Source organism: Telopea speciosissima, chromosome 6, assembly GCF_018873765.1.
Source record: "Telopea speciosissima isolate NSW1024214 ecotype Mountain lineage chromosome 6, Tspe_v1, whole genome shotgun sequence".
Classification (NCBI taxonomy): Eukaryota; Viridiplantae; Streptophyta; class Magnoliopsida; order Proteales; family Proteaceae; genus Telopea; species Telopea speciosissima.
Genome location: NC_057921.1, coordinates 864281 through 883480, shown reverse-complemented (window position 1 = coordinate 883480; position 19200 = coordinate 864281). Strand labels below are relative to the sequence as shown.

Sequence of the window (19200 nt, the reverse complement as noted above, 5' to 3'; positions counted from 1 at the left end):
TGGTTGAGTTATTTAAGGGCTGTTTGGTCCTTCAATGTAAAAACAGCTTTTAAAACTAATTTTTTAAATTGTTTTTAACCAGAATTTTATACTTATTACCTTAATGTAATTATAGAATGATGTCACATGACATCATGGGTAAACTGGGTACGGGTAATTGCTGGGAATTGGATTCTCCTCTAGGGATGTGGGTCACACAGGGATAAAATGACCAGAATACCCCTATAAATCTGATTGGTCATACAATCGGCATATAAATACACAAATAAGTTCATACTTACAATGAGTTAGTTAAGGGAAAGGTTCCGCATTCCCTCCAGGTAGCATATCTGACACAGGTAGCTTAGATGCGGGACCCCACCAGGGTTCTCTGACTCTAGAAGGGCAGGTTGAGAAGACTCCTCCCCGGAATCCTCCATAGGTGTGTCAACTGATTGGTCTAGTACCTCGACCGATGCAGCCCATAACATAGTAGCAAGCATCGACACAGAACTGGAACCTGAAATCACACAAGTTCCAAAAATTTAAATTTATTGTGGATTTTACATATACTGTGAAGAACTAGGACATTAGCAGCAGGTAGGCAGCACAGGGAGTGCTGTAGACAATATCAATTCCTGTCTCTGAAGAGACTCTCAAAACCACATGAAAGGAGGATCGATCTTTGGTTTATTTACTGCTCTAATACCATGTAACAATAAAGCAATTAATAAACCAGAGATAAAGAAGGAGAATAAGAAGAAGAAGAAGAGAAGGAGAAGAAAAGAAGGAGATGATGGGAGAGACTGCAAAGAGAAGTCGCAGACTTCCTTGGTTCTCTCTTCCCCTCTCAATTGTATTATTTAAAGAGAAACATTACAGCACATGGAAGAGAAACCTTCCTAAACCAAATTACACAGAAATAGAAACTTAGCTATAATAGAAACCTAAGAGAAATAGAAAGTTTACGAAATAGAAGGTTAGAGAAATAGAAGGTTTAGGAAATAGAAGGTGATGTGTAAAGTGTATATGACACATGTGTTTCCCCATGGTACATATGGGTCATGTACCCCAACATGGTGACTTTAACATGTATCAAGCTATATCGGTCTGTATCGAACTGTATTGGCTGATACATATCGATACTCTCACAAAACCTTTAATGTACGTATCGTATCGGTATGTATCGATCTGTATTGTATCAGTCCGTATCGGCAGATAGAATATGATACCAATCGAGACATACTATTTTCCTAAAAAAAAAGGATATGTATCGGTTATATCGTATCGGTATCAACCAATACCGATACATATCGGTCTGTATTGTATCGTATTGGTCGATACTTTAAATAATGGTTTCTTTATCCAATAGAAGTAGGACAAGATTCTTAGATAGAGATACCACAAAGAGGCTTACAAGTTGAGAGTCCTGCTTAATCCAAGCAGCCACAGCAACAGAGTCAGTAGGGCAAGGATTAGATCCATCAAGGAAATCGAATAAACCTTGGCCCTTTAGAAATGGCACAACTTGCTTGCGCTATATGAGAAAGTTGTGGGGAGTCAATTTGATAGAGAGAAAGTGGTTTTCAGAGGGGAATGTAAGTGCTGAAGTAGTGGAAGAAAAGGGGGAGAGTGAAGCGGCGGCGGAGAATTGAAGAGAGGATTCAGTAGCCATGATAGTAGAGAGCACCGACTAGGGGAGATGAAGGAGGGCACCACCATAGGAGAGGATCGCCACGCTTGTTGGAGCAGAAAAAAAAAAGGAGCTCTATGGTACCATTTTAAGTCATGAAAATATATTCATTAATTATCAAACGATTCTCTACAGTGTAGAGTTATATATAAGAGTACAAGATATGCCCTAGTCGGTGAACACAAAATATTACAATCAATATTATAATGGGATTTGGAATCCTTGATAAAATGGAAACCTATATCACATGTGAATATTGGAGAAATCTGTCATACCCCAGCCCGGTTAGTAAGGGCAAGATGTGACCGAATGCCAATTGGCATTCAGTCGATCCTCCAAGATCAATTAGTGCAGTACTCCTAGTCACAGTTCATAAAACACAGTAAATCATCGCAGCGGAAGAGAATAACCAGTAATAATAACAATAATAATAAAGAGATCAGGTGATAACTGAGTATTTATATTAAGTGAAACCTGTGATACAATGTATAGTTCTCAAAAGGCACCACAAGTACAAAAGTACAACAATATCTATATAATATACTGCACAAAAGAAGTTTATAAACACAAAAGGAATAGCCTACTCCATCAGGCCAGATTAAGTGAACGCACATGCATCGCATCCAGAGAAAGCTTCATGAACTTCAAACTTCTACACCGTACGGTCCTCATCGGTGGAAGTCCGAAGCCGAAATAACCACATCATCTGGTTTCTCAGAACTAGCAGTACTATCTGAAAAAGAAAGGGTACCACAGGGGTGAGTTCCACTGAGCCCAACAGGGAAACATGCAAACACAAGCATATAGTCCATGATGCATGAACTACATCTAAGAATGCTACTAACATCAATGTCTAGGTCTCATGAGGTATAAATGCTACTGTAGTAGGTATGATATTCTTAGTCACGGAATGAACTCATCGGTCTTCCCAAGAATACCACTCTACTACGGTGGGGACCCGCCAGTTCCAGAATATACACATCAGACCCCGATGAACCCCCAATAATAACCCTACTGTTATTCCCATTCTGGTATGTACTCATCAGACCTGGGACAGTGAATGACATTCCGGTATTAACCCTTCGGACCTGCCATGGGTTATCCAACACCTTACCCCTGTTGGCAAGGGTCGTAGCATTTGGGTTTATGATAGCCTAACCGTATGCATTTCTAAACATGATGTCGTATGAGGCAGCAATAGATAGTAATTTAGAAGTGCAACATCATTTCTCAATACATCACAATAGATCATAGTAAAAGTATACAAATGCAATATGAAATGACACCTATAACATGCATTCATATAATGCAAAATAAAAGCTACAAAACTACATGATTATACTACAATGATGATGAATGTCAATGACAGCCAGCATAAATAGTAATTAAAGAAGAAACACTCCCAAAGAAAAAGTCAGAATTCCCTTACCTGTATTGGAGGATAATCCTAGTCAATTGAAGCTCCAATACACATAAACTATTACACCTCTTGATGTTACTATTGCATATATGACCAATATACAACATTTGTTAGGTCTAAGTCTAAGTGTCTAACATAGCCCTGGGCAAAAGCCCAAAGTATAAAAGAACTAAAACCAAGTCCGTAGGTAGAACCGGATTCAGAACTGGCTGAATCCAGTTGACCGTAGGACTTAGCTGTCTGAATCCGGTTGGACAACAGTGGCTGTTTTGAGATCCAAAATTCATGGATCATTCATGTATGGGGTTGTTTTCTCCAAATTGGTTTAGGGGAAAGATAGGCTACAACAAATGGAAAGTTTTGACCCATTTGCATGTAAGATCAATTTAAGTTTTCTAATTAAAATTAAACAAAATAGAAATTCTGCAATTTTTGGGAACATGGCTGAAACCAAAGAAGAAAATAAGATGTTGGTATTTCAGCATGGTTTTGGTGATCTACCAAGCTATACTCAAGTCCATATTGGGATTCTATCATAAGCTATCTAATACCTTAGGTCTAGGCTGAATTGGGTTTTAATCCCAAGAAGAATTCAGCAAGATAAATAGAGAAGAAGTTGAGAAGTTAGGGTTGAGGTTGGATGAGGCCCTAGAACAATAGATTGGTTAAATTAGGTTAGGGTTTAGGGTCTTTAACAACCCAACTTAAGGTTTATCATTCTGGGGTTGGTATGGGTCAAGAATTCAACCATTATAGAGGAGAAAAGAAAGGAATTTGGGAATACAGATTTAAGGTTTAGATGTCCTACCTGAAATTAGAGTTCAATTGATGATGGAAGCCCCAAATTCCCAAGCTCCAAGTGTAACTCCAAGTTAGAAAGGATTAGCCCTAGCTTTTCTTCTTCTTCTTTCTCTTTTCCTTAGTTTCTTCTAAGGTCCCAAAGCTGAAATCGTTTCTTGTTTAGATGTAAGAATGAATCCTAGACTAAGGATTCATTATATAGTAAGTCTTACTAAAGGCTGTTTTTTTGTTATAATTAGAATTGGTTTAAAGAATGTATACAAATCCATTTCTAAAGTAAATTAATTACTTAGTTTAAGTTTTTAAGTTAAAACTTAGGCCTCTATAGGTCATGGAAGTGGGCCCGGTTATGTTGACATCTAAGTAGCCAAGATCTACAAAGAGGTATGGGTCCCACTAGGCAAAAATTTCTTTTTGCCCCTAGTACAGTAATTAAGCAAGAATACAATATATATATACATAGAATGAGATTTTTACCTATATACTGGCCTAGGATATGGTGAGGTTCCGCATATGCTCGATCCAACATGTTTGGCATAAGAAACTGATATGCTGGGATACGGCAGGATTCTCAGACTCGAGGATAGCTTGTTGTCCTGGCTCCTCAAAAAATCCTCCATAGGTGTGTCAATGGATTGCTTTGAATCCACCACTGATGCAGCCCACAACATAGAGGCAAGCATAGACACAGACCCAGAACCTGTAATCACACAAGTTCGAAAAAGTTCAAATTAGAAGTGGGTTTCATAAAATCCATATCACATGTGTTGCCTAATATGAGAGGACACTGATCTTGAGTGTCCATATCGAGTTGGACTCTCAAGATCGGATGATATTCAGCAAGGAATCAAAGTCCCAAGCATGAAATTTGAAAGAAGATGTCACAAAATTGAAGTTTTGGGTGAAAACTTGTCCGTCTAGGTATTGTTGGTGCTTTCTGGTTTCTGGAATCATGATTCTGAAGTCACATGTGCCTTTTAATATGCGTATCGCATTGTATCACGCCGTATCAGCCGATACTATATGTACTGTTACTATAATTTTTTTCTCAACTCCTAAATCAATTGTATCGAGAATATTGGTACGCATCGATCCTATCATATCATATCACGCCATATCAGCTGCTACAATGGGATACTGATCTATAGATTCTATACCATTAAAAAAAAGAGAGACGTATCTCATTGTATCGTATCGATACCGATACGTATCGGCCGAGATGAAACGATACGGTGCTATACTTTAAACCATGGATAAGGCTGATTTGTTGTTAGAGAAGTAAGAAACAAACTATTTTGTCCAGATATAATGCGGAAGCTTAGTACAGAGCCATGGCTTATACTGCAGTTAAGTTGATAAGGCTAAAATCCTCTTATCCAAGAATTTGAATTTCTTGTCAATCAACCTGTTAATATGTTTTGTGATAGTCAAGCTGCTATTTATATTGGTAGTGATCCAGTTTTCCACAAGAGGACCAAGCATATAGAGGTTGATTGTCGTTTTCTTCGAGATGCTATGATATAGAAACTGATCTCTATTGTTTTGTTAGTTTCATAAACTAACTCGGTGATATGTTTACCAAGGCTTTGTTTTAGAATGTTTTTCTTCAAGGTTGTTCCAAGCTGGGCATGAGTATATCTATACTCCAGCTTAAGGGGGAATGTTAAGAGTTGCAAGTTATGAACCGTAGGGGTATTTCTGTAATATTGTTTTGGCTGCAGCCAGTGGGATGTATTTCTTTTCTCCCACTCAGTCTGCCCTATATTCTCCCATCTTTCTTCTTCCTCTATTACGTAACCCTAGACACTGGTTAGTTTGTTAACTGATACTGTTAAATATACAATGATATTTGTATATAATTTCCATTAAAGAATGATATGATGATGAGTTTCTATCAGTTGTCAATTTGTCATTCATTTAGGAACTAATTGCGTGCTCGGGTTCATTTGTTGAAATGGCCAATGCTGCTGATCTGATACAACGAAAACAACGTTCTGAGTTTCTCTGTAAGTTCACTGGACCCTATATACATTTAAGCTAAACCTGTCTAAACATTAACTGGGCTGCTCTTACTATTCTTGCAGCAAGTATTAAGAAAACCCTAAACAAATCTATAGAGGTAAACTCAATTCACATTCTTATTGATGGATCTTATGTGCTTATTGTACTGTAAGCTTGAGATACCATATTTTTCTTTGGTCTGCATGCTTCCAGGGAAATCCAGAGCTCATTTCACCCATCCTAACTCTGGCACTGAATGATGCTGCGACTTATGACAAGGTCAGACTATATTTTTTGTTCCTTTTTTGTGGCCAATGGGCAAAAAAAGACTAATTCAATTCTTATTTAAGTATATAGGCTACAAAATCTGGGGGGCCTAATGGATCCATTCGGTTCAGGTAATTTTACATACTTGAAAAAATATATTTTAAAAAGATACTGTATTTGGTGGGATAAAGCTGAGATGTTGTTGTTGTTGTACTGTATTAGTGTTAAGAAATAGGATGGAAAATTTCAATTAATACCTTTACTTTGGGCATGGCCATGTCTCAAGCCCAATGTAAAAACAGACATGACCAGAATCTTCATTTTCAGTGGTTTTATAACAAAAGGGCTCTTCAAAGCCAATGGACACCTTATTGTCTCATAGACTAAAACTCAGTCAGATCAAATGGCTACCATTATTGTTTCATGCTTATGTTTGGATTCTAGCCTACTCAAGATTGCTAGCTATTGGATGGCCTTGAGCATTTGTATCAAATTCGTAGGTTGAAAGGAACTCCATGTTTCCCTGTCAAAATAGAAGACTAAATGTTCAGTGGGTTGAGTATTTGAAACTTTGTGTTTTTTTTTGTGAATAAAAAATTCATTACCAAAGCCACGAAGGGAGGGGGAAGGGGGGGGGGAATATACAAAGGGGAAAGAGAGGGAGAGAGAGGGGGGGGGAAACTATACAAACAAGGCCAAGGCCTAGCTAGGGGGGCGAAAGATAGAAGAATCTGAACCCCAGGCAACAACAATGAGCCTGTTCCTTGGGGAGTCCAAAAGGTAGCAATAAGGGAGCGAGAGAAGTCTGGAGCTGACATCTAAGAAGATGGCTTTCCAAATCAGGTTAAGGGACCGAGAGTTGGTGGTCCATCTACCAAGGTTCCACTCCAGCCAAATATGGGAAATAACCGCCCCAAACACAAGCTTACCAATGGTATCATAAATAGAGCTGCCAGAAAAAGACCTGATCATCCAAAGCCACTCTCGAGCAAAGGGGAGGGGGCATCTACAACGGGGCTAAATGGGCTGTTAGGCTTTTTTCCAAAATAGAAGAGGTTAGGGGGCAAGAAAAGAAAAGGTGGTCGATGTCCTCAATTCCGTTCCAGCATAGGATACAAGAGGGGGAGGCAGGGATGTGGCGGTGAAGGAGAAAGGATTGGGTGGGGAGACAATGGTTCAGGGATCTCTAAACAATGAAGGAGTATCTCGGGATGTGGCCCTTAAACCAGACAAGCTTGAGCTGAGGGACAGTAGGGCCATGGGGTCTGACAAAATCCCAAGCAGAGTGGGAGGTAAAAATGCCATTGTGGGAGGGGAGCCACATAACTTTATTCGAGAGAGGGAGATAGAGGGGGAGGGGGAGAGGGGGGAGAGAGGTCCAGACTGGGAGAGATCAGAGGGAAGGGGGAGGGGGGGGACCAGGAGCCTTTGGGGATGATAGAGGAGAGTAGGGCAGATTTGGGGATACCCGAAGAGTAAACCGCTCAGGCACCTAGGGTGTTAAAAAGAACACCAGAGGGGTGCCAAGGGTCAAGCCAGAGGGAAGTGGAAGAACCGTCAACAATTCTATAGGAGATGACACTAAGGGCTAGAGGACGGAGGTGGAGAAGTTTCCTCCAAACTCAGGAGGGGTCAGCAGGCTGGGGGGCAGTCTAGAAGGGGTTATCTTTAAGGAGGTAAGAGTAGACCCAGTTTACCTAGATAAAGTCCTGCCTAGAGGAGACTTTCCAGATTAACTTAAGGAGACCTGCAATATTGTAGTCTCGGATATGGCGGATACCAAGACCACCTTCAGATTTGGGGAGGCAGATAGCTTCCCAGCTAATCAGATGGAGGAATTTGGCAGTCTCTTGGCTTTTCCAAAGGAAGGCACAGAAAAGGGATTCCATGTCTTTGATTATGGATTGAGGAAGCCTAAGATACCACACCAGTAGATGTAAGAGGATTGGATAACAGATTTGATCAAAACAATCCTACCAGCGTAGGAAAGAAATTTGCCTTTCCAAAGTTGAAGCCTCTTACGGATGAGGTCCAGCATATGGGTACAGTGGTGCCTAGTCAGCCTAGCAGGAATGAGGGGGAGGTCAAGGTAATTCACAGGAAGGGACCCTATAGAAAACCCAACCAAACAGAGGAGAGAGGCTTTGTCATGTTCGGAAACCCCAGAAAGGAAGATTTGCGATTTCAAAAGATTGATCCGATGGCCTGAAAGAGATTCAAAGAGGTGGAGGGAGGACATGATTGAGGAGATAGAGGAGGGGGATGCCTTGGAGAAGGTCATGAGACCATCTGTGAAACCCATCTCTAATTTGAACTTTTTCGAACTTGTGTGACTGTAGGTTCTGGGTCTGTGTCTATGCTTGCTTCTATGTTGTGGGCTGCATCGGTAGTAGATTCAGAGCAATCCTTTGACACACCTGTGGAAGATTCCGAGGAGCCAGGACAGCTAGCTATCCTTGAGTCTGAAAATCTTGCTGGGTTCCAACATATCAGTTTCTTATGCCAGACTTGCTGGGTCGAGCATATGCGGAACCCCACCATATCCTAGGCTGGTAAATAGGTAAGAATCCCATTTTATATGTATATATGTTGTATTTCTAATTAATTAGTGTATTAGGGGCAGAATAGTAATTTTTACCTAGTGGGACCCACACCCTTTGTAGATCTGGACTGCCTGTGTGTCAACATACCCGGGCCCACCTTCATGGCCTATATAAAGACTTAAGATATAACTTAAAAACTTGAATTAACTAATTAATTAACTTTAGAATTAGATTTGAAAATCACATTCCTAAAACCAATTCTTATTAAGCTATGGCAAACATGCCTTAAATTAAACCACTATATGTACCAACATATAACACTATTCATTCATTCCTAAACTAAAAGAATCGATTCCAGCCTTAGAACCTTGGAGAAAATAGAAGAGGGAAGGAGAAAAGAGAAGAAGAAGAAGGGAAGAGAAGGCTATACACTTGGGCTTTGATCCTACACTTGAATTGGAGCTTTGGCTCTGAAGTTGGAGACCTTGTTGCATGTTTCAAGGCTGTTTACACACTGATTCACTACTGTATTCAAGTAAGCAATGAATCCTTACTGTTCCCTTCTTCCTCTCCTCAAATTCTCAGCCCTAATCATGTCCTAAACCTGTTCCAGCCATTAAACCATAGGAAACCAAGCTTTATTAATCAATTTCAGCATACATAAACCTGTTTTGGGTTGATTAGTGTTCAAATTATACCTGAGACCTGAAAGCTGCCCTTAGGAACCCAATTCCTGGTTTGATTGATCAATTGACAAACCCTAGCATAATCAATTTGGGGTTTATTGGTTAAATTCCCAAATTGGTTTTGACTTTTGAATTAAATTGTTAAATTAGACTGACCCACCTTAGAATAGGTCCAAAAAGTGAAATTGGATGCTTGCATGTCAAGATCCATGAAATACAAGGAAAACCCCCAATTCTGGAATTTGAACCGGATGCAAAACCAGAGTTTGAACCGGTCGTCTGGTTCACATTGGCCCTGAATTCGGTTCACTATTTTGAGATGGTTTTGAACCTAATTGTTAGGGGTTTGACCTAGGGTTTCTTCCATGTCTAATTCATGATACCTACTGCTGTTTTAGGACTGTAATTATCATTTGGGTGAGGTTAATTGGGAGTTGGATCATCTTCTTGCTTGGGTTAACATCCAACTTTAGGTAAGGAGATTTTGACTTAATTTCAGTGTGTTTGTTGTATTAATTTCAATTTGCTAATATTGCCATGTCATGCATTATAATAATACTTTGATCATATAGTTTTATAGCTTTTTCCTTCTTTGCATTAGATGATGCATGTTATTAGGACGCATTACATGATGCATATGCATGAAATTACTTATGTTCTTGAATTGATGTTGTTTTTACTATTATTGGACAGAATTATCTTACTATCTTATACTGATTCATATGTCATCATGATAGTACGCATATGGTTAGGATTGGCATGAACCCAGTGCTACGACCCTTGCCAACAGGGGTAAAGGTGTTGGATAACACGTGGCAGGTTTGAAGGGTTAATACCGGAATGCCATTCACTGTCCCAGGTCTGATGAGTACATACCGGAATGGGAACAACAGTAGGGTTATCACTGGAGGTTCTTCGGGGTCTGATGAGTATATCCCAGAACTGGCGGGTCCCCACCGTAGTAGAGTGGTATTCTTGGGAAGACCGATGAGTTCATTCCGTGACTGGGAATATCATACCTACTATAGTAGCATTTATACCTCATGAGCCCTAGACATTGATGTTAGTAGCATTCTTAGATGTAAGTCATGCATCATGGACTATGTGCTTGTGTTTGTATGTTTCCCTTACTGGGCTCGGTGGAGCTCACCCCTGTGGTACCTCTTTTTTTTCAGATAGTGCTGCTTAAAACCGGATGATGTTGATATTACAACTTCTGACTTCCACACCGATGGAGACTGTGCGGTGCAGAAGTATGAAGTTTATGAAGCCTTTTGTTGATGCGATGCATGCGCGTTCACTTGATCTGGCTTGATGGAGCAGGCTAAATCTTTTGTGTTTATAAACTTTTTATTAAATATAATATGTAGTTACTGTTCTACTTTTGTACTTGTGGTGCCTGTTGAGAACTATACATTGTATCACAGGTTTCACTTAATATTAATACTCAGTTATCATCAAACACCTTTATTATTATTGTTATTATTACTGTTTATTCTCTTCCGCTACAATGATTTACTTTGTTTATGAACTGTGATATGGAGTATTGCACTAATTGATCCTGGGGGATCGATCGAATCCCAGTTGGCATTCGGTCACACCTTGCCCTTACTAACTGGGCTGGGGTGTGACACCATCAGCAAAAGCAAGATGGGTGAGATTGAGGGATTTGCACTTGGGAATGGGGGAGATGGGGTGCTAGTCGGTTTTGGCTTGAATGCTCTGAGAAAGGACCTCAAGGGCAAGGGAGAAAAGGTAAGGAGAAAGAGGGCAACCTTGGCGTTTACTAACATCCGAGGGGAAGAATCCCATAGGGGAACCGTTGACAATGACCGAGAAGTGGGCGGAAGAGATGCAAGAATGGATCCATCGGACAAAGATAAGGGAAAAGGACATCTGAGTCAGGACATCGCAAAGGAAGTCCCATCACAGAGAGTTGAATGCTTTGTGGATGTCAATCTTCAGGAGAGCCACAAGGGAGTGCGATTTGTGGTCGAAACCCCGAACAATCTCAGCACAAAGGAGGATGTTGTCAAAAATGCTTCTGCCGGAGATGAAGGCAGATTGATTAGGGCTGACCAAGGAGGGAATAACCAACTGAAGACAATTGACCAGAATTTTGACGATGAATTTATAGAGAAGGTTGCAAAGAGAGATAGGCCTGAAATCCGACAAGGTGGAGCCACCCTCTTTTTTGGGAATGAGACAAAGGAAAGTTTGGTTGATGTGCCGGAGTTGGCTGGGGTTAAAGAAAAAGCTGCGGATAGCTTTAATGAGGTCATCCTTAATGATGTCCCAGCTAAACGAAAAGAACCCCATACTGAAGCCATCAGGGCCAGGGGCCCGGTTAGACTTGTGGGAGAGAACCGCTTTTAGGATCTCATCATTCGAGGGGATGGACTGCAGGAAATCCAAAAGGGAGGAGGGGACAAATTTGGTGATGAGGTTGGGGGGGATGGGGGAGGGGGGAAAGGGAGGGGGAGATGAGAGAGGAGAAAAAGGAGATGGCTTCGGATTTCATACCATGGACAGAGGTGATAGGGGAGCCATCAGGAGCCAGGAGCCTGGTGATGGAGTTAGAGTTGGAGCGGGCTTTTAACGAATGATGGAAATAAGCCAAATTGAAGTCTCTAAGCTCAAGCCATTTAATGCAGGATTTCTAGCAAAGGAAATTTTCTTCTTGAGAGGAGACAGAAGATAACTCAGAGGAGAGTCTTTTCTCTTCCTCAGCAAGCGAGGGGTTGAGGAAATCCAACTGGGGCTGGATTGGACAAGGGAGAGATTGGAGCGGCAAAGGGAAAGCCGAGAGGAGATGTTACCAAAGGAGGAAGAATTCCATTCTTTAAGGGCAATTTTGGAATTGCAGAGCTTTTTGGTGAAGGCAAGAAGGGGGAGGGAAAAACAATGGACAGGCTTAATCCAAGCCTCACGGATGGTGGGAAGGAAAAGGGAATGAGAGGTCCACTTGTCGAAGAATTTGAAGGGCTTAGGGCCAAAGGAGGAATAGGGCTGGATGAGGAGATGGCAGGGTAATGGTCAAACAAACTAGGAAGGAGGAAGGAGGCATGGGAATTGGGGAAGGAGGAGAGCCAAGCATCATTGATGAGGAATCGATGAATTTGTAAGCAATCTGATCAGGGCCCACTCTTCTATTGTGCCAGGTAAAGGGGGAACCCGACCAACGAAGATCATTGGTGCCAATTTCTTCGATGCAATCATTGAAGGCATTAACAAAGAGGATGTCAAGGGGACGACCCCCAGATTTTTCGGAGCCATAATGGACATCATTGAAGTCTCTACCACCACCCCAAAGGAGATGACCAGACCTGGATTGAGGAGAGAGAGTGTGAAATCCGCAATAAATTTAAATTTTTTGGAACTTATGTGATTTCAGGTTCCAGCTCTGAGTCTATGGTGGCATCGATGCTATGGGCTGCATCGGTCGAGGATACAGACGAATCTCTCGACACTCCTATGGAGGATTCCACGGATTGTTCCCAACTTGCCCTTTTGGAGTCAGAGGACCCCTGTGGAACCCCGCACCGGAGTTACCCGTGTCGGATCTGCTGCCTGGAGGCTATGCAGAACCTCTCCCTTAATTAAACTCGATGTAAGTATAATTTAAATATATTTTTATAGTGTTATGTATGACCAATTAGACATAGAGGGGTATTTTAGTCAAATTGCCTCTGTGGGACCCACGTCCCCAGTAGGGAATCCTGTTCCTAACATTTACCCGTATTTGGATTACCCCTAATGTCATATGACATCATTCTATGGTTAGAATAGAATAATAAGTACGAAATTCTAGTTAAAATCTGATTTAGGAATTAGTTTTAAAAACTGATTTTTACTTAATAAGACCAAACAACCCTTAGTCAATCCACTAAATATATAAAGGACTTAATACACTATTCATTCATTTCTACCAAAACCAAGAGAGGAACCAGAATCGTTCCAGCCTTGGAGAACAAGAAAGAAAGAAGAAAAAGAGAAGAAGAAGGTGGGAGAAGAAGACTATACCTTGGAGTCTTGATTCCATACCTTGAATTGAAGCTTGGGACTGCATTTGGAGCTGTTCCTGCACGTCTTAAACTGTCTTCTTCCATCATTCACTGCTAATTTCAGGTTGGTCATCATAATTCAGTATTTCCCATCTTCTTTTCCTATTTTCCCCATCTCTAATTGAGATTCTAAGGAAATCTACCATTAAAGCCTCATAACCAAGCTGTGATCATGAGAATTCAGTATGTTGGGGGCTGTTTTAGGCTAGTTGAGGTTCATTTACACCAAAAATTCATGGCTGCCTCCCTAATTGGACCCAATTCTGGTTCTATGAACCAGATTATAGAACCCTAATTTACCAATTTGAAATTTATTACTAAAATTCCCCAAATTTATGTTTGATTTTAAAATTAAACAACCAAATAAGCTGACCCACCTTAGAACTAGGTCAAATTATGAAATTCAGCTCATGCATGTGAAGATCCATGCAAGGAGAGCAAAACCCCCAATTCGGCCTCAGGGCCGGATGCAGTTGCAGGCCTAGGGCCGGACGTCCGGCCCTGTATCCCCCTGAATCCAGCTGCTCCTTTTTGTGCCCCTGCTGCCCTAGTATCTTGGGGTTTGCCCTTAGCTTCTATTTGAACCTATGGATGTTGTTTGTAAGTGATTTAGGGCTGTAATTCCTGTATTTTCTCTATCTTGACTGGATCTTTTGGAAAGTATTTGGCTAGGACTAGTCTACTGTACAGGTAAGGGAATTTGACTTTAATTTCGGTGTGTTTATGATCTTAATTTGCTGTTGTTCTGATTGCCATGTCATACATCATCAAAACTACTCAGATGCATATAGTTTCTTAACTTGTATTTATTGCACTAGAATCTGCATGTGAACTAGGCTGCATTGGCATCTTGCATTGCATTGATATTTATTGTTATTGTGAATTTATTGATGGTGAAGTACTGTACTTTTATAATTCAGCTATCCATACATGTGCCATCATGAATAGATTGCACTGGGCTAGATTGTATATCATCACCCAGTACTACGTCCCTTACCAACAGGGGAAGAGGTGTTGGACAACCCGTGGTACAGCCGAAGGGTATGCCGGGGTACCATTCACTGTCCCATGTTAGCGTGTGTACTCCGCTGTGGGAATAAACAGTAGGGTTGGTCTTTGGGGGTCTGCTGTTTGGGCTGCCTGGTGTCATGCCTGAACTGACGGGTCCTCACCGTGGTACAATAGTTTCGCTCGGGAGACCGACGTCTGGTTATGTGTTTTCGGGACCAAGGTTAGCATCTATCACAGTAGTACTTCAACCTCATGAGATTTAGTATCCGTGTTAGGAGCATGTTAGATTAGTACATGCATCATAAATTATTGTGTTTGTTTGCATGCATTCCCTTGCTGGGCTCAGTGGAGAGCTCACCCCTGTAGATATCCTTATTTTTCTTACAGATGAAGCTACTCTCGTTGCTGCTAGTGTTTCTGTGGGGATTCCTCCTACTTAGGACTCTCCTGGTGCTCATGGAGTTGATACTCCTCTCCTAGTTGAGCACGATGCTTTGTGTTTCTGTGATGACTGCGCGTTCTCCTTATCCTCCAAAATGATCAGGCTCTTTCTTCCTCTTTTGTTATAACACTTCTGTAGTAATTATTGTATATAGTCTTTTTGGGCCTTTGAGTTACTCCTTTTGTGAATCACCAATGTAACTCTCTTGTACATAAATGTTCATATAAATATAACTGTTATCACTAGTTCTTTATTACTGTCTTATTGCCTTATTTAATTGCTTCAGTTGCATTTAAATTCTGATTATTATGAATGAAATTACGAATAGAGTACTGCACTTGCGATCCTGGTGGGTTGGTTGGATGTTTGAGACATCCAGTTACACTTGGCCCTTATAAACCGGGCCGGGGTGTGACAGAGAGGTCAATCCAAAGGGGGAGTCGGTTAACCATTGTGAGCATACACAACCGAGAAGGAAAGAGAGCAGGAGGGGTTGAGAATGGAAAGGTTAAGATGGAGGATTTGGGAGGAGGAGAAGGAAATGGAGATGTGGATTTTTGAGTTCCATAGAATCCAAATACGGACATTAGGGGAATGGTCATGGTTGGAAAGGAAAGACTAGGAGGGGGCAATACAGGAGGCAATGCGAGGGGCATTATTCAAGAGGATCCTAGTTTCAAGGAGGGCACAAAAAGAAGCTTTAGAGGATTTGATGAGGGATCTAATCTTATCTTGCTTGGCTAGAGAGTTGAGACCCCTAACATTCCAAATAAGTCCTATGGACATGGGAACTAAGAGAGGGAGTGCGACGATACCTGAGGAGGGTGGCTTCGAACTCTCTTACGAGAGTAGGCAATAAGGTGATTCCTAACCTGGCAGGGAACCAAAGAAGATGGTGGAACCAGGTGGGGATGGAAGATGGGGGGAGAGGCAGCAGAGTTAACAGGGGGAGAGATAGGGGGAGGGGAATCTCACCAGAAAGGGCCTCAAAGAGAGGGTGGGGGAGAGGGGGAGGGAGCTCACATCGGCCAAAGGAATCTGGGAAGGACCAAATGTAAGGGGCTGGTTCGTGAAGTGGTTCAACCGGGTCGAGAAGGGGGGGGGTTAGAGGATGGAGGGTTAAAGTTGTAGGTGTGGTGGGAGTGGGGCAGGGGTTGGGTTAATGAAGGCCGAGGGCTAAGGGTGTGGGCCAAAGGGGAAGTAAGGTGGGAAGAGGATGCTTGGTTAGGAGAAGGCAAGGTGTGGGCCGGAGGGGCTAAAGTGGGTTGGAGGGGCTTAGTTAGAACCTGGGTTAGGAGCGGTGCTAGAAAGGAGGCTCGCAGGTTCAGGGGTGGGCCTAGATGCCTTTGGATAGCTCAGCCGAGGGTTAGAAATGTAGTTGGGGTTAGCCAATGGGTTAGGAAATTTTTAAGTGGGGTTTGGGTTCAAGGGGTTAAAATGAGAAGGGGACGTTGGGAGCAGGAGAGGAAGCGGAAGAGAGGACATCACTGGGGGTTTTTCACGAAAGGGGAAAGGTTCAGAAACTAGGGCAAAGAGGGAGGGGATAGTCGGAGGTCTCTGGTGTCAAGGGTTTGAGGGGAGTTACCTTCGAGAAAATGGCAGTGGCGGTTCAATCGAAGAAACTCTTGGCAGCGGATAGACGAACCAAAGTCCTGCGACAGTCGACCAAGTTGGAGCCTTGTGCTCAGAGGGTCAGAGAACCTTGTCGAGCTTAAAGCTTGCGCACCAATGGGGGACTTCGAACATTCAGGCCTTGGGGCCAGGGGAGCAGACTAGAGGAGGCCTTGCGACTACGGCAATTGAGACTGGGGAGAAGATCTCGTACCAAGGGTAGCAGGGGTCACCAGAAGGCCAGAAGATTTGGCAGCTTTTTCATTGGGAACAGAGGCTGCCATGGGAGTAGGGGAGGGAAAGCTCCTACCAAAAGGAGAACTAGTGTTCGGAGATACACGGCGACGGTGATGGCGGCGGCGGGATCGTTTCCGTTCATGGCTGGGGTCACGGGAGGTGAAAGGGTATGCTGGAGGAGCTGGATAGAGTGCTGGTCCCTGGAGCTGAGGAGAAACCAGGGGAACTCCAGGAAGAAGAGCGGCAGCAACTTCAGAGTCTACAGGGCCCATCGAGGGAGATCAAGGAATCTTCAGGAAGATCTTCCGTGGCAACAGTGCAACAGTCGAGAGATCCAGGTTCTGTAGCGGAAGAAACTGGCTCAGTGGGACCATCTCTTGACTTAGAAGGGCCAGTGGAGGCTACAGCGACAACATCGGAAGCTTCAGTGGTGACCAAGGGAGATGAAGGGGCTCAAGGAGCCTTACCGGAGCATGAAGAAGAGTGGTGGCCAAAGCTCTTGCTGTGGATACAGTGAGGAGGAAGCCAATCATACTTAATTGGTTGTTCAAAGTTGAAACCATCTTCTTCCACAATGGAGATGAAGGAAGGAGGGGGGCAATCTGCGGAGACGTCAACGCAAATCCGAGCGAACGAAAGTCAGTCCATCTTCAAAGTGCGGCTATCAGAGTGCAGAGGGAAGCTGATAACATATCCAATCCTGCTAAGGCATTCTTGGCTCCAACAATGGAGAGGGAGACCTGGGAGAGCAATTCACAAGGTAAGGGAGCTGAAGTCGACCTTTTGGAGTTGCATGTGGGGATCTCACTGCTGGAGGAAGATGGGCTTGGTGCCCACAAGCCATGGGCCACCGTCGAGAGTACGAGCTTTTGCTTCATCGGAGAAGAATTTAAAAATGAACACACCATTTTCCAGAAGGTAAGATTCCAGTGAACCTTGAGCTTTCCATTGTTTTGTAAGAGAAGCTTTGACAATGTTGAAGGAAGGTCTGGAACCAAGAAAGTGACCGACAAGACAAGATTTCCATTTGGAAATTTCAGGAGAGAGGAGCCTGTTGGGGCAGAGAGCAATCGAAGAGGAACCATCAGAGGCAGGTTTGACAAAATGGAGAGAGAGCCCAGAACTGGAGGGGGGAGATGAAGAAGTGAAGAGGGAGGACCAGGACTTGGTTCCGGCGGGGGTTGGGGAGGTGGGGGGGACGGGGAGCTCATTCTTGATTGACCATGTTCCATCCACACCTTACTCCATCCTGACTATTAAGCAAGCCTTGTTCGTATTTGAAACTTTATTTATCAGTTATTTCTTTAATTCTAACAATTCCAAAACTAATTGCATCATTAACTTTACCCCTTTTTTTGTTATTTTCTTGCTTAAAGCTCAGAGATAATCAGACCTGAAAATAAAGGGCTATCTTCTGCTTTGAAACTCATAGAGGAAGCAAAACATGAAATTGATTCTTACTCTAAGGGAGGACCCATTTCCTTTGCAGATCTCATACAATGTGCAGGTGAGACCTAAGAGATATGATTATATTCCTTTTCATTGACTGCACTGCATATTCAATAATACAATTGTCCATATTGTGCAATTGATGGATAACCCATCATCCAAAGATCAAAGTATTAAGCAGTAATATCTGTTTCCAAAAAGGAATATTTTGGACAAATTAGTTGAATAGGGTCAAGGTTTGTGAAAAACATTATCTTTACATAGCAAAGATCTTCCCATCAGCAACATTTTGCAAATTGTCATGTCAAATTAAATTTATGATTGATGTACTAACTGACAATATATAGTGGTGTCTTCCCACCATTATTTCTTTCCATCTTGTCCTCATTCCCATATTTTTATTTTATTCTCCAGAAAGATCCATCTTTATTCTAGTAAAGTTTACAGCTTTGTTTTATAGATAAAGGCCATTCAAATGGCCATCACTTTATTTTCTTCATTAGTGCAGCACAGAGTGCAATAAAAAGTACTTTTCTTGCTTCTGCAATTCGCAAATGTGGTGGGAATGAAGAGAAAGGAGCCTTGTTATATACTGCATATGGTTCAAATGGCCAGGTTAATTTTCTTTCTTTAATTTACATCTTGAAAACATCATCCTTCCTATTGCAGCATAATCACCAATGCCAGGACATGAACAAACACGCGAACATTTTTTCCCTGAACTCTAGGTGTACTACTGATAGTTTAGACTTCAGAGACACCAATAGGGTCCTGAGTTCAATAGATTGTTTAGAATGTCATTGTTTTTTGTTAATGTTTATGAAATTTAATGGTAACTATTGTTTTGATTTCCTTAATGTCATCTTCAAGCACCTTGGAAAGTTGTGTAAAAACAAATGTAAAATGTCTAACATGGACGGAATTGTCTGGCTTTAATATAGACCTACTGCTGTCTATTGCAATTTGTGAGACTGAAGCACCATGTGACCTCCATGA

General features: G+C 42.1%; 1 protein-coding gene across 2 annotated transcripts in view; it reads left to right on the top strand.

Annotated features, from left to right (window-relative positions):
* Positions 1-5737: 5737 nt before the first annotated feature.
* The window catches only part of LOC122666184 (thylakoid lumenal 29 kDa protein, chloroplastic-like), a 70974-nt gene continuing 57511 nt past the window's right edge, over positions 5738-19200 (top strand). For both annotated transcript variants that reach the window (XM_043862325.1, XM_043862324.1), the window contains exons 1-6: positions 5738-5899; positions 5978-6012; positions 6108-6173; positions 6252-6292; positions 18132-18262; positions 18713-18819. In XM_043862325.1, coding sequence (XP_043718260.1) covers positions 5848-5899; positions 5978-6012; positions 6108-6173; positions 6252-6292; positions 18132-18262; positions 18713-18819 — 432 coding nt within the window. In that variant the 5' untranslated portion in view covers positions 5738-5847. The remainder of the gene's footprint in view (positions 5900-5977; positions 6013-6107; positions 6174-6251; positions 6293-18131; positions 18263-18712; positions 18820-19200) is intronic.